Raw genomic sequence first — 15694 nt, forward strand, 5'->3', positions numbered from 1 at the left:
CTTCCGTGCCAACGGCACCGCAGCCAGAGAGCTCATCTAAGTCAGATCGCCCGGCACTGACACCTGCTGAGGCACCGACGACGTCGGCACCGTCAATCCCGGTCCCACAAGGGCCGTAGAATCCGGTGCCTGACGGCTCCCCGGCACGCGCCGTGGTTGAGCTACTGCTCCTGCTGCTTCCGTGCCAACGGCACCGCAGCCAGAGAGCTCGTCTAAGTCGGATTGCCCGGCACCGACACCTCTGAGGCACCAACAACGTCGGCACCGTCGATTCCGGTCCCACAAGGGCTGTCGAATCCGGTGCCTGACGGCTCCCCGGCACGCGCCGTGGTTGAGCTTATTGCTCCTGCTGCTTCCGTGCCGACGGCACCGCAGCCAGACAGCTCATCTAACTCGGATCCCCTGGCACCGACACCTACCGAAGCTCTGACGACCTCGGTACCATCGATCCCGGTCCCACGAGGGCCGTCGAATCCGGTGCCTGACAGCTCCCCAGTATGCACTGTGGTTGAGCCTGCTGTTCCCTCCACGCCGGAGACATTACCAATGGCGAGGGATCTCATTGCCATGACAGAGTCGATGCTGCCTGACCCCGGCACCGCCGGTGCGGGTAATACAGTCTCTTCATGTGACCGTCCTCTGTCAGCACAGCAGAGCGGCACCGTTGATGATCACGGTCCCGCAGACACTCCAGGTCCTGTCGGCACGCCCGACACCACTTGCAGTCCCGGTGCTGTTTTCCTCATCGGCACTGGTCGCACTCGCTGCACCGGTCGGTATCCCGTTCGCCGACCCGCTATCGGCACCGTTCCGACTCCCGGCACCGCGACAGGTACCTTGACTCCTGTAGCCTCTCCCCGAGCCTCGAGATCTCGGTCGACCTCCCGGCACCGTTCTGGTTGCGGGTCTGGATCTCGTTCCAGGTACCGGTACGCCTCCCGGTGCCGGTCCCCGGTGCCGAGTTGGGCAAGGTCCGATAGAGTCAGAGACTCTGCCTGTGCCTTCTTTTAGTACCTCCATGGCCATCCAGACATGCATCCGTGTCATCCCACATGCGCAGATCTTATGCTCAGGACCACGATTCTGATATGATGGCCAGCGGGCGCCAGCCCCGAAACCGAAAGAGGCTTGGTGAATGAACCTGCTTGGCCGCCAGGTGTACTCTGCAGAGGCCCTGCAGCTCTGGGTAGCAAAGCAACAAGCCTTGCTTAGCTGCGATAATTATAGCACCTGGGTGAAGGTAGTTTAGTTTATGGAGTTTCTCCCTCAAAACTCCCGCCAAGAGTTCGCTGCCGTCTTGGAGGATGGGGGAAAAAGGTACCCAGAGCGTCCCTCCAGGCCTCGTTGGACGCAGCAGACTCTGCAGCCAGGACTCTGGCCTTTGGTGTCGCCATAAGGTGCATCTCATGGCTTCAGGTTTCAAACCTCCGGCCAGAGCTGCAGTATGCCATTCAGGATTTACCCTTTGTTGGTAAAGGCCTCTTCGCGGCAAAGACAGCCCCAGGCTGCGAAGCCTGATGGACAATAGGGTCCTAATGCGCTCTCTCAGCATGCATATGCCAGCGACCAAACGCAGGCCTTTCTGTCCCCAGCCGCCATACTCTGTGCCTAGCCAGAGACAGGACTTTGGCAAACGGCGAGGCCAAGGTGGTCGCAGACGAACGTCAGGACCCCTAAAGAGCAAGGTCAAGGTCCCTCGCAATTACCACTGGGACCAAAGACGAACCTTCCAAGGTGCGCCTGAGGGCGGTGTACCAGTCACAGGCCGGGATCCCAATCCCGCTTTCTCCTGGCGTGGCCCCAGTTAATTTCAGATCGCTGGGTGCTGCGCACGGTGGAGCATAGGTACCACCTCTAATTTGTTCCAGCCCTGTCCCCCTTCAGGGACCCCTCTCACGAGCAATTCCTCGTACAAGAGGTGCAGACACCGACTGACGAAAGGGGCAAGGGGGTTTACTCCCGTTATGCCTAGTCCCCCACTCGAACGGAGGTCTCAGACCTTCCTAGTCCTGCACGGACTCAACCGGTTTAGGATAAGGTTGAAGTTCCGCACGGTATCCCTGGGAACCATTATTCTATCCTTGCCTCCTGGGGGCTACTATGCCGCCCTTGATATGAAGGACGCGTACTTTCGCAACGCCATCTTCCCTCCGCACAGGAGATACCTCCGCTTTCTAGCCAACTGTCAGTACTTCTGGTTTACGGCCATAGTCGCCGCCTACCTTCGCTGATGTCGGATATGCGTTTTTCCGTATCTGGACAATTCACTTATCCAAGGAGACTCTGAGACACAAACCACTCAGCGCGTGGGCATCGTCATGGTCTTATTCACAGGTCAAGGCCTGTTGATTACTATAGAGCAATCCACTCTGGTTCCCACACAGAGGTTGGACTTCCTAGGGGCTATCCTGGTCTCCTACCTAGCCGGAGCCTGCTTATCACAACTGCGGTTTTAGGCGATGGCAACAACCATCTGAGGTCTGCAGGCTTTCCCAACGACCTCGGCTCGTACTTGTCTCAGTCTCCTGGGTCCATGGCTGCCCGCAAGTTTGTAACCAAACACGCCAAGCTCCGCCTCCGTCCTCTCCAAGTCCGGCTCACCTCGGCGTACCACCCGGACAGGGAGCCAATGGTCATGGTAGTCACCGTTCCCTCGAGCACCTTAGGCTCCCTAGAGTGGTGGCTGACTCCCTCCCTGGTGTGGGCAGGGATGCGGTTCCATCCGCCCCAGCCCTCACTGCCCCAGACGACGGACGTGTCATCTCTCTGCTCGAGTGCTCATGGTCACCTCCGAGCTTAAGGCCTTTGGTCTTCTCGGGAGCTGGCATTCCACATCAATGCCCCAAAAATGAGAGGAGTCCGCCTGGCGTGCCAGGGGTTCCAGCGGCAGCTGCGAGGCCGTGGTATCTCGGTGTTTACAGCCAACACAACGGCCATGTGCTTCATAAATAACCAGGGAGGGACATGGTCCTCTCCCCTTTTTGTCAGGAGGCCATCCATTTCCGGGACTTTTGCATGGCCCACTCGATGGAGCTGGTGACGTCCTTTCTCCCAGGCGTTCGGAACATCTTGGCGCTTTGACTCAGCAGGTCTTTCCTGTCTTACGAGTGATCACTCTGCCCCATGTGAGGCGTTCTGCTTTCCAGAAGTGGAGATGTTTCCTCACATAGACCTGTTCGCTCACCGCGAGAGCAGAAAATGCCAGATGTTCTGCTCCTTCCAAGGTCTCTCCTCGGGATCGATCTTGGACGCATTCCTGGTGCCGTGGAAAGGCCAACTCCGTTATGCCTTCCCACTGTTCCCACTGGTTCATTAGGTCCTGCTCAAACTCCGCAGGGGCAGAGCGCGCATCATCATGATCACTCCAGAGTGGTCCAGGCAGCACTGATATACCACGTTGCTCGGCCTGTCAATAACCGACCCAATTACCCTGCCACCCCACCCAGACCTCATCACTCAGGGCAACGACAGGCTTCGTCACCCGGACCTGCAGCCTCTTCGCCTCACGGTGTGGCTGCTGCGTAACTGAGCCGGGGTGACAGGAAGCCTTCCACCTGGTCAACGTACCGGGTCGGGTGGAAGCGTTTCTTCTACAGCTGCAATACGCTCGATCTTGCTCCTGCTGAGGTCTCGATCCCCTCTATTTGGCCTGCCTCTGGCCTTCAGCGGCAGGACTGGCGGTATCATCGCTGAGGATACACTCAGCAGCCATCTCTACCTTCCAGCCAGGCTAAGGTGGACGTTCCGTGTTCTCACACTATATGGGTTCGAGGTCCCTCAAGGGCTTGCAGCGCTTGCACCCTCGGGTGTGCCGCCCAGCCCCAACCTGGGACCTCAACCTAGTTTTAACCAGACTTATGTCTCCCCCATTTGAGCCGTTCGCGACCGGCCCTCTGCTATACCTGTCTTGAACGACAACTTTCCTCGTAGCTGTTACATCGGCCAGACGGGTCTCCGAGCTCAGAGCTCTTACGGTGGTTCCGCCGTACACTAGGTTTCACAAAGACAAGGTGCAGTTATGACCGCACCCGGCTTTCCTCCCTAAGGTGGTTTCGGCCTTTCATGTTACCCACAGCTCAACGCAATGGGCACAACCATTGCACTCCTTGGACATCTGTGGAGTGCTCGCATTTATATTGCGCTGACAGAACCATTTCGTAAGGTGCCCCAGCTCTGTCACGGCAGCGGGCCAAAGGGAGGGCTTGCTTGTTTTCCTCTCAGAGGATCTCATCTTGGGTGATGGCGTACATCCGCACTTGTTATGATTTGGCTCATATTTCCCCAAGCCACATCATCGTACATTCTACCAGGGCTCAGGCTTCATCTGCCACCTTGCTGGCTCGTGTTCCTACCCACGAGATCTGTCGCACAGCTCCACTGGTCCTCGGTCCATACCTTTGCTTCGCAGTATGCCCTGGTTCAACAGTCAAGAGATGCTGTAGCCTCTGGCTCAGCAGTTTTCATTCTGCCACATTTCACTCCGACCCCACCGCCTACGTAAGGCTTGGGATTCACCTAACTGGAATGGATATGAGCAATCACTTGAAGAAGAAAAGACGGTTACTCACCTTTGTAACTGTTGTTCTTCGAGATGTGTTGCTCATATCCATTCCACACCCGCCCTCCTTCCCCACTGTCGGAGTAGCCGGCAAGAAGGAACTGAGGAGCGGGTGGGCCGGCAGGGGTATATATCAAGTGCCATGATGGCACCACTCTAGGGGGCGACCTGCCGGCCCACTGAGTTGCTAGGGTAAAAGTTTTCCGACGAATGTGCACGCGCGGCGCACACACCTAACTGGAATGGATATGAGCAACACATCTCGAAGAACAACAGTTACAAAGGTGAGTAACCGTCTTTTGCCCAAACTGAATGCAAAACTCAAGTTGAGGTTTGGAAAGTGCAGTCAACATGACGAATCCTTTCCCCACAGTATTTCTAGCCTGGCAGCTGAAAGTGATTCCAAAAAGTATCCAAACTATTGCTTACACTTGAGAGAGGAAACATGGTCTGCGGACTCAAGCCCTGAAGCATATGCCTGCCTTTAAGCAAAAGTAGTGCTATTGAAATGAATAGCTCTAGTCACATGCTTGAAGTCACTCATGTGAGAGTGAAAGTGGACAATAGAGCATCACGTTTCCAGAGGGGCCTAGTTCAGTGTGCCATTGGTGGGCTCAGGAGTGCCAGCTAGGCCAGGCTGCTAAGCAGCCAAACACAGAGCTATCAGCTTGCATCACCAGTCTCTGCACATGCACAGAAAAGATCTTTCCTACACCCCGCCAACTGCATCACTTATTGCATGAATGAAAGAAACAACATGCTTAAGCGCCATGCCAAGTGGAGGCCTACAGCACAGGGGAATAGGAGGGGCCTGAGTTCTGTTCTCTCTCTCGTTGAGCCAAAGCATAGCTTTGGGGCAAGGTAAAAATAAAGTGTGCGCTCATGCCTGTTGCAATGAGAAGTCTCTAGAATTCCAGTCTGGTTAGCTGAATGCAGTGTCCTCTCCTAATTAGCACAATAATTGACCAAACCTGGGAAAACAGGAGTTAATGTGACCTTGGTTGCTTTAATTCCATAATCTGCTCTTTTCCCAAATTACTTGAAGAGTAATACAGTGGGAGTGAATAAGTATCTCTCAAAGGAATGTGCAGAGGCCATCCTTTTGAACAGACCCTTTGTTATCTCTAAAGGGAATACACTGCCCCTCAGAGCAGGTCAGTTGGCAACCTCTAACTAGGCTTACCCATACCACTAATAAAATCTTTGTCAAGCTGAGCCAGATGTTCAACTGGTTTAAGCCATTGATGTCAATGGAGCTATGCCAACTGAGGATCTGGATCAAGCTAAGGGTTCTTTCACACAGCAAAGTTTCACAGTATTTTGGTGCTGGGGAAAACAAGGATTTACCCTTCTATCGATATAGTGCAGATTGCAGCTCCATTGATGTGAAGGGGACTTACGGGGAAAAAACTTATGAAAAAGAAGAACAAATCTTTAAATGTATCAAGCATACATGTGACTGTGAAATTTGCAGTGTTCAAGGGTCCTCGTAGTGCTTTCTCTATGTGCTAGGGCAGCAATGTCACTGCTAGCGTGCTATGCTCAGTGTTGGTGTAATGCACTCATGCTGAGAACGCTTGGGCTATGAGTGATTTCTTTCTTACATTGTTTCTGCTTCTTTTAACTTTGTTTCTTTTATAATACTGTAAAGGGGACACAGAATATTGAGCTTTTAGAAATGCTATGCTGATTCCAATTTTAACCAGCTGGGAAAGCAGAGATGGTGCCCCCAAAAAAGGGGGTGTTATGGTCAAAGCAGGATTCCAGGGTTAACTCCTGACCTTACTGAAGTCCCTGAGAGTTTTGTCATTGACTTCAGTGGGGCCAGGTTTCACCCCAGGTTTTTATTCTGGTGTGTATTTTGCATAAATGGCGTAGTAACTTTTAGGTGCCTTGATTTACCCATCAATGCAGTGAGATAACACTGATCTCATGGGAATTGTGAGGTTTAATTGATGAACTTTAAGATTGTTGACTGAACAGTGCTGTAGAATAGAAGTATTGGGTCCAAGTTCCTTACTTCTAAAACACTGAAATTGCTAATCTGGAATAAATTTGCCATATTTGTATGTTTACTGTACACCATAGAAGAAAATCTCTACACTGCCATCTTTCTTGTGTAGCAGGCATGAGTTTAACTTGACTGGTTAGCCTGCCTCTTTCACCTTACATGCCTTTCCACTGGGCAAGGGTAGTTTTTTTACTGTTGTTGATTCACAAGTTTTGCTTTATTGTTAAACCTGTGTTAATCTGCATATGAAACACATGAAGATCGGTCTGTGCGCTTTCAGTTTAAATCCCTTAGAAGGATAGTTTTGTCATGCAACCCGAAGACTCAGTATAATCCCATGCAGAAATCTGTTCCACTGCTGACCATCTTTGTGGATGTGTGTGCAGTGAATGACCAGCTTGTTGACTTTCTGGTTTCAGGTAGGTTGGACTTCAAAGGAAGAGTCTTCTCCTGATTATATTTGTAATCAAGTGATTCCCCTTTTCTTCAAAAAGCTGGGTTTACCTCCATCTCAAACAGGACTTTGTCTACAGCCACCGCTATAGCTGAATGTTTCAGAAGCCTCAGGGAATTTATCTTCACAACACACTTGTGAAGCAGGGAAGTATTATTACCCCCATTATACGGATGGGGAACTGAGGCGTTTAGGTGATGGTGTGCTTAGTGTTGCAATGCCTAACTGACTTAGGAACTGAAGTCTCATTTCAAAAGGTATTTAGGTACTATGGGCCAAAATTATATCAACAGTCAATGAGATTTAGGCACCTAAATGCTTAAATCCATTTTGAAAACGAGACATTAGGCTTCTTTAAAAATCTGGGTCACAGATTAAGTGACTTGTCCACACAAGGTCTGTGGTAGTGCAAGAAACCTCCTGCACACAGAACTTCTGAATTCCAATCCTAATGTCTTAGCCACGTGAAGATAGTATCTCTTGTGTTGTTTATGCAGATAGGATTATACCTTTCCTAGTTTTAATTCTCTGGTACCTCCCGTTTGAATTTTCCATTAGCTGCCATATACTTTGCAGTCTGCCCCAACAGACTGACACAACCACAGGGCCTTGCTGTAGAATTTTGATCCAGCTTCCCACAGAGTAAATGGGACTTTGACAGTACATGGGGTATTTAATAAGATGATTGTCCCCATCATTTGACTTCGTTTCTTTACAGGACATGAACAAGAAGTGAATGATGGGAGCGGAAAGTCAATATTCACTGATGGTAAAATGCTCTTTCAGAATGACTTTTTTACAGAACAGGTGGATGTAGTGTCCTGGTGAGAGCCCTGCCTTATTCCTGACCAGAATTTTGGAACAACCATAGAAGAGACTGATCTTTGCAATATCTGGAATGGATTCTTAGTTACCCCAACAGACTCCAGGGCAAGACATTGGGAGTCTTGTTAAATAGCCAGTGGTGTGTGGCTGTTTGTGCACCGCAGGCATGATTGATTGATACAGCTTATAGTCATGTACCCCACTACTGAGTCTCAGTGCTTTGATTTAAGTGACTCACAGTCAGATGGGATCCCAGCACTTGCAATGGGGCTTTTGCAAAATGTTCTGGTAGGTCTTTGACCTCTGTGTTTTATGAGCCTATAGGGCCTGATTCTCATCTACATGAAGTTCTCTTTATGCTGCAGGAGTGCTGTAAAGCGCCCATAGTGTGTAAGGCAAATCCACTGGCTGTTTTTTTTTAACCTCTCTGATGCTCAGTCCAGATCTTGGGGGAGGTTCTGTGCTGTACCTTCAAGAATGTGCAGCCTGCCCAGGCATTGTGGGGGCTAAGGTGACTTTGAGCCCCCAGGGTCTGTCTAAGTTACAGCACTGCCCCAGCCCTTTTACTTGGTGTAAAGGATCCAGAGTGGGGGGTAGAAATCTCACCTCTGACATAAATGGTTGCGCTGAGGCTCAGACAACTGTGCAATGGGGCTGTTCTTTTAACAGACTCCCTCACCCCCTAATTTGGCCACCTGATAATCCTGACAGTAATATTATTCAGGTAAGTGAGAAGGGGAGCATAGGGGAGCTAAGTGAACTTCTAGGAGCAGAGCCATAAAATCTTGGTGCAGCAGAGTCAGGGAAAGGGTGGGTGTGGGGGAGAATGTGAATGAGAGCCAGGGAGAAGGAAAGAGTCCGAGAGCTAGGCCTGTGTGATGGAAGTAGCTCAGACAGGAGTCTCTGGCCTGTGCTACACAAGAGCTCAGACTAGATGATTGTAAAGATCCCATCTGGCTTTAAAATCTATGAAATGGTGCAGGGGGTTGCTGAAAAGTGTCCAGCTCTCTGCCCTTGCAGGGTTGTTCTCTGTAGTAGGATTTATTATTTTAGGTTTTAACTGATGAATATGGATAAAGCACCCCAGATACAGCAACAAACATCCACAAAGAAAAGAAATCAGTGTTTTATCCAATAAACACCAGAAATGGTTACTTTGTTCCTAAGGAGCTTGTTGACACAGCAGTAATTGGACTATGGGGGGAGTGATGTCTAAAGTGCATTAATACGTTGCATGTTAATTGGTCTGTGTGGACCCTGCTGGAATCCACTACAGGTTCCATTGTGCTGTTTCAAAAACCGCTACATTAATCTCCTTGCAATGTTACCTAGTGCACTTTATATGACTCATCACTGTATATACAAAGACAGCCCCCAAAAAATCCTGATTTTTGGACTTCTACTGAAAACAAAAAAATGCTAACCCCCTCCCACCCAAAAAATTCTCCTTGGAAAAATTAAATTAATAAACATTGAAAAACAGAAGCCTTATCTCTACTATACTCGGCATTGCTTTGTGTCTAATTCAGCCTTTTAAAATCTTTGTGCCCAAGTCTTGTTTCACATGAGGGGTACACTGGTGTGTCTCCATTGACTACAATAAAACTTACTCCTGATTTTTGCCCTTGTAAGTAGGAGAAGAATCAACCCCTCCCCGCTTTTTAAACAAACTGCGTATTTTTGTTTCTCTCTGGTGAGGAGATAAGAAGCAGAAAATCATAGCTGAGGTTTTCATCTCAGGTGGAGTTTTCAAGGCTGGACAGCTTAAAGCAAACAAAAGCCAACAATAACAAAAACCCAACAACAATAATTTGTCCTTTGAGTTGTGAACTGAGCCAATCTGATGTAGAATCACTGAGAGAATCAAGGCCCACAAAGTCATTTTCAGAGAGAGGCATTTCAGAAGCTAGTGGCTCTATAAATAATGAGCGCTAGTTATATTGGTGATGCTGAGATTTTTGTCCGGGAGTGGGGCAAGGGAGGGGAAAGCAGGCAGAGAAGGACTATCTGGGAGTGAATGAGTTCAGTGAACCATACAGTACATGATCTCCTTCTGGTAGTGTGTCCCCAGCTGAGAGAAAAAGCACAGGATGATCTGAGCCATTTCTGGTTTGCTACAGGAGTTTACTTCAGCTAGAAATTAGTCATGAAGGCATAAATTAAATCAGCTCCCTGTAGGACTAGGCTTGTCAAGGTCTTTCTATAATGGTGACTCAAGACTTTTGTGAGGCCACTTCTGGGAGAGGCTTTGCAGAGGTCAGTGAGAAGAAGTGAAAGTAATTTACAGGACTTACCAGTACTGCTGGAGTCCTGAGCGGGGGCGTGGCCTCATCTGGAAGAGGCGTGGCCTCTCAAGATTTAAAGGCTCTGGGGCACCTGCTGTAGCTGGGAGGCTCAGGGCCTTTAAATCAACCAGAGGCTCCCAGCTGAAGAGGTGGCTGGGAGCCCCCTGGGGCTTAAGGGCAAATTAAAGGGCCCAGGGCTCTGGCCACCGGGGGGAACCCCGAGCTTTGCGGGGCTGGGGCAGGGATTTAAAGGACCCAGAGCCCCTGCTGCTGAGGGGAGCCTCAAGCCCTTTAAATCCTGGCCCCAGCGCAGCTGCCAGAGCCGGCGGAGATTCTAAGGGCTCTAGGCTGCCCACAGCCGTGGGGCACTCTGAGCCCTTGAAATCCCAGCCGGGGAGGGCATTCAAAGGGCTCTGGGCTGCAGGCAGCCCTGGGGAGCTCTGAGCCCTTTAAATCCCAGTCCCAGCCTGGCCGCCGGAGCCCATGACTGGGATTCAAAGGGCTCTGGGCTGCTTGCAGCCCCAGGGAGCTCTGAGCCCTTTAAATCCTGGCCCTAGCCCAGCCACCAGAGCCGTGGCCAGGATTCAAAGGGCTCTGGGCTGCCCGCAGCCGCGGGGAGCTCTGAGCCCTTTAAATCCAGGCCCCAGCCCGGCCGTCGGAGCCAGGGCCGGGATTTAAAGGGCTCTGAGCTGCCCGCAGCTACGGGCAGCCCAGAGCCCTTTTAATCCCCACCATGGAAGCCAGTGCGGTCCAGCACAGCGTACTGGCTTTTGCTGGTACACCAGACCGGATCGGCTTACTTTCACCTCTGTCAGTGAGCACCAATCAAAATTGCTGAGGATGAAATTCACCTCTGTGCAGAGGGGCTGCAAGAGGACTGTGAACTATGCAAGTCCCACTTCGAGGGCTTATGCAGGGAGCAGGCCTTGACGTGGTTCTCTGCATAAGGGAAAATTTCTCCCATGAGACTAGATCGTGCCCTGAACAAGAAGTGTGTGGAAGGGGAAGAGCTCCAGATGTGTACCATCTGCCCTCCTACCAACCCCCCCACGTTCTCGGTGAGGTGTGGAGCTGGGGGGTTACCGCTACTGTCCTTGTTGTCATGCACGGAAATGCCGTGTGGAATGAGCATGCAAAACAATGTTCATATCAGCATTATGTTAGTTCTTCCACCAGCTGTGAGAAACCTCTCTGGGGTTGAAGGCAAGCAGAGAGCCCATGGGATGTTGCTATGCAGGCTGGGGAGGGTGAGGTGACCAGCGGGAAGTTGTGGGAAGGTCCAGGGCCTCTCTGGAGTAGCTGATCTGGTCTCACCTATTCTCTGCCTATGGCACATAATAATGTATCTCCTGTAATATTTTGGTCTAATTTCCGTTGCTAGGGTTAGCGTGTGGGTGCTGGGTGGTGTTGGTGGGCTGCGATAGACAGGAAGTCAAACTGCATGTTCTGGTAGGCCCTTGTGGCGTTGAATTCTATGACTCTGGCCCAGTGTTCGGGTAGTTGTCACCAGGCTCTCACCTTCCCCCTGCCCCCCCTCAGGCATTCTCTGCTCATTCTTATGCCCATCTCTTTTACTCTAGGTCGGCATGATGTATGTATTTAACTCAATGTTCGGAGTTGGAATCTTAGCCCTGCCCAAAGCCTTTGCTGATGCAGGCTGGCTGGCGAGCAGTGTTATCTTGGCACTTGCCATGGTGATGAGGTAAACTATAGAGAAACACCTTTTTACATAATCTCTCCTTCCTATCCTAGGGTTTAGTTGGGACCCATGCCTACTTTGCAACTCTTCTAACTGTGCTGCGTAACATGAAGTGGTTGGTGTCTGATAAAATGTATATGAACAATTCTGTAATTGTGAGATTCCTTTCTCAGGTTGTAAGTCTTTGGAGCAGGGACCATTACCTCTTCTGTGTTTGTACAGCACCTAGCATAGCCAGGCCTAATCCTGATTGGGACTTTTGGTCACTATTGTAATAGAAATATTGAATCAGAATTATTTTTTCTACTTTTTCTTCTGAGTCCTGAGACTATGGGCCAAGGGTGGGCAAGCTTTTTGGCCCAAGGGTCACATCTGGGAATAGAAATTGTATGGCGGGCCATGAATGCTCACAAATTGGGGGTGGGAGTGCAGGAGGGGGTGAGGGATCTGGTTGGGGGTGCAGGCTTCAAGGTGGGGCCAAAAAAGAGAAGTTCACAGTGTGGGAGGGGGCTCTGGGTTGGTGCAGGGGGAGAGTGGTGGTGAGGGCTCAAATTGGGAGTGCGGGATCTGCGGTGGGGCAGGGGATGAGCAGTTTAGGGTGTAGGAGGATGCTCTGAGCTGGGACCAAGGGGTTCAGAGGGTGGGAGGGGGATATGGGCTGGGGCAGGTGGTTGGGGCATGGGGAGAGGCTCAGGGGTGCAGGCTCCGGGTGGCACTTACCTCAAGTGGCTCCCAGAAGCAGCATCATGTCCCTACTCCAGTTCCTACATGAGGCATGGCCTGGCAGCTTTGCGCCCAGCTCAGCAGCTCTGCACACCGCCCTGTCCACAGGCACTGCCCCTGCAGCTCCCATTGGCTGTGGTTCTCAGCCAATGGGAGCTATGGGGGGGTGCTTGGGGTGGTGGCAGTGTGCAGAGCGGAGACCCCTGGCTGCCCCACGCATAGGAGCTGGAGGGGGCCATGCCTCTGCTTCTGAAAGTTGCGTGGAGTGGCCCCTGACCTTGCTTCCTGGCAGGAACACTGGAGTGGGACAAGCCCCAGATCCTGCTCCCCAGTGGGAACTTAAGGGCCAGATTAAAATGTCTAGTGGGCCGGATGTGGCCCACAGGCCGTAGTTTGCCCACCCCTGCTATAGACTGACCAAAGCTATTGGCAAAGGTCCTGCTCTGATTGCCCACCTTGTGAAGCAGTGTTGCTGTCCCTTCAGAATGCTGAAGTATAAGATTATTATTACTAGAGCTGTTTATTATCTGCCAGTGCCCCCCGGTGGTAAGCAGTGTGCAAACCTAGAATAAAGTTCATATGTTTATAAACTTATTACAAAGAGCTTCCAATCAATCTCTCTAAGGTAGGTATACTGTCATATCTGAGTGCCTCACAGTCCTTAATGTATTTATCCTCACAACACCCTTGGAAGGCAGGGCTGTTATCCCCATTTTACAGAAGGGAAACCAAGGCACAGCTTCCAAGTGACTTGCCCAAGGTCACACAGGATGTCTGTGGCACAGCAGGAAAATGAACCAAGGTTTCCTGCATCCCATGCTAGGACTCTGACCACTGGGCAAGTCTTCCTCTCCTAGGTAACAACAGTATCTTTTTAACAGGTCTATTGTCAGCACTATAGTGGGTGGAAGGAGGTTTATGACAGAAAGATGGTGTCTGTTCCATCAATAATTTCCAACTGCTATCTCAGAGATGGCTTGGGTTTTTTTAATGGGAAAGGAGGACTAGGACTGTCAACCCACTGGCTTTGTAAATAAGCCAAGCTGTAAAAATAAAATTGAAAGGAATACTATACTTTTGGCCATGGCCAGAAGTTTTTGTACAGGCTTCTAGGCTTTATTTGTAAAGCTCATGTTAAGATCCTTCTGATCGCCAAGTAAATTTTGCATAAACATAATTAGTATCATAGTCACCTTGCCATGTGTTCTAAACAGCATGTGTCGTGGAGGAACATGAACTGCTCTTTTCAAACTTTAGACAGAAATGGATGGAGATTGACACTGGATCTCAGATCTGAGTTAGGTATCTAGATTACATAGGAATTTCTGGTCCTCCTATGTACTTGAACCTCAGTGGGTTTTTAAAAAAAAAAATAAAAAAAAATCCTTTAACCCTACTGCCATCTAGAGGTGCAAATGGGAGAAAACAGACCCACATACAGCAAAAGCCCAACAGCTTCAGAATTTGCCAGGCTAATTTCCAGAGGTGTTTAAAAGCAGGGATGGCTCCAGGCCCCAGCATGCCAAGTGCGTGTTTGGGGTGGCATGCCGCGGGGGGCGCTCCGCTGGTAGCCAGGAGGGCGGCAGGCAGGCAGCCTTTGGCGGCATGCCTGCGGAGGGTCCGCTGGTCCCGCGGCTCCGCTGAAGTGCCCCCCCGTGGCATGACGCGCCCTCCGCGACCGGCAGAGCGCCACCCATGGCATGACGCCGTGCTGGGGGCAGCAAAATGTCTAGAGCCGCCCCTGTTTAAAAGTGTGTGACTGAGTACAGTTCAGGAAGTACGTATTCACTCATACCATTCCAGATCGTACGATAGTATTCAGGCTACACAAACGGAACATTTCCTGTTCTTACAATATTTTATTCCGAGGAGGATTCAGTTTCTGGCTTTGCCACTGACTTGCTGTGTGATCATGATCAAGTCACTTTCCCTATTCTGTGCCTTCCTTATTCCACCCACCCTCTGTCTTGTCTATTTAGAGCACAAACTCTTTGGGTTATGAGTGGTCTCTTGCTTTGTGTGTATACAGCACCTAGCACAATGGGGCCCTGAATCTCATTTGGGGCCTGTAGATGCTGCTGTAATGCAAATGAAAGAACTATGAGGCTTGACATATCACAGGCTATGGTCTGTGCATGCAGCAAGTATGAGTCACAGCACCCTGTGCATCTGCATAAATAGATGCAAAATAGCTGCTCAGTAGCAATAGGGACATGCTCACATGTCTTACTGTACAAAACACGCTTTGCTCCACACACATGCTGCATAGTCCTTTCTCCAGTGATCTTTATTACAAACATGGGCTCAAAGGAAAAACTTAGACTAGACATGAGATAAGGCCAGAACCTCCAGTCTGATCCCATTTGAGTTTCAGGGGGTATAGTTGGGGAAAAGGAAAGGCAGGTTGTGGTGAAAATCCCTGGGTTCTAACCTGCCCTAATGTGTTTGGTTCCAAATCAGGGCTATAAGAGGAAGAGGGCTTCTTTTCTATTTCCAGTTCAGATTCAGTTGACATTAAAAAAAAAATAAAAAAAAAAAATAGCTGAAGGGATTTCAGGGGGTCAAATCCAAATAATGGGCCTGTTTCTCCTCTCATTTACACTCGACTAAAATTGAGATTAACTCCACTGAAAACAATGGAGTTGCACTGATAAAATGAGAAGGATCAGGTTCTTAAAATCCAGCCACAATTTTACCTGGAAACCCAAATTCCAGGCTAAATTAATTCAGATCCAGATCTAAACTTCTCCTCATTGTCCCATCTCAGTTAAAGATCTGAGTGAGATAAATGAATTGTTAGGGCTATTTTTTGCAGTATCTTGTTAAGAATGAAGCAAGCTTGCAATATTCCAGAATCAATGTCTCTTACATTTTTCCCCTAGTTACATAACTGTGACCTTCCTGATTGAAGTAATGTCCTCTGCAAATGCAAGAATTCTTTGGGACAGGAGTAATGACAGCCACCAAGAGGTGAATCTTTGTTTTTTTTTTGTTTATTTTACAGTTTTTAAGTATTTTCCCTGAGATTAAATTAGTGCCTCTCTCCATTTGTGATATGAGCAGTAGTGCTCAAGTGGGTAACCTCCAGGTTTAAGCAGGAATGGGGGCAGAGCCTTTTAAGGAAGGTTCTTTGACTCTG

The 15694-nt window shown here is 49.9% G+C and overlaps 1 protein-coding gene across 1 annotated transcript in view; it reads left to right on the forward strand.

The window, feature by feature from the left end:
• The window catches only part of LOC115659177 (transmembrane protein 104-like), a 99118-nt gene that overhangs the window by 1887 nt on the left and 81537 nt on the right, over positions 1-15694 (forward strand). The window contains exons 2-4 of the mRNA XM_030579040.1: positions 7742-7792; positions 11714-11835; positions 15438-15525. Coding sequence (XP_030434900.1) covers positions 7760-7792; positions 11714-11835; positions 15438-15525 — 243 coding nt within the window. The 5' untranslated portion in view covers positions 7742-7759. The remainder of the gene's footprint in view (positions 1-7741; positions 7793-11713; positions 11836-15437; positions 15526-15694) is intronic.

This window comes from Gopherus evgoodei, chromosome 10 (assembly GCF_007399415.2).
Source record: "Gopherus evgoodei ecotype Sinaloan lineage chromosome 10, rGopEvg1_v1.p, whole genome shotgun sequence".
In the NCBI taxonomy this organism is placed as follows: Eukaryota; Metazoa; Chordata; order Testudines; family Testudinidae; genus Gopherus; species Gopherus evgoodei.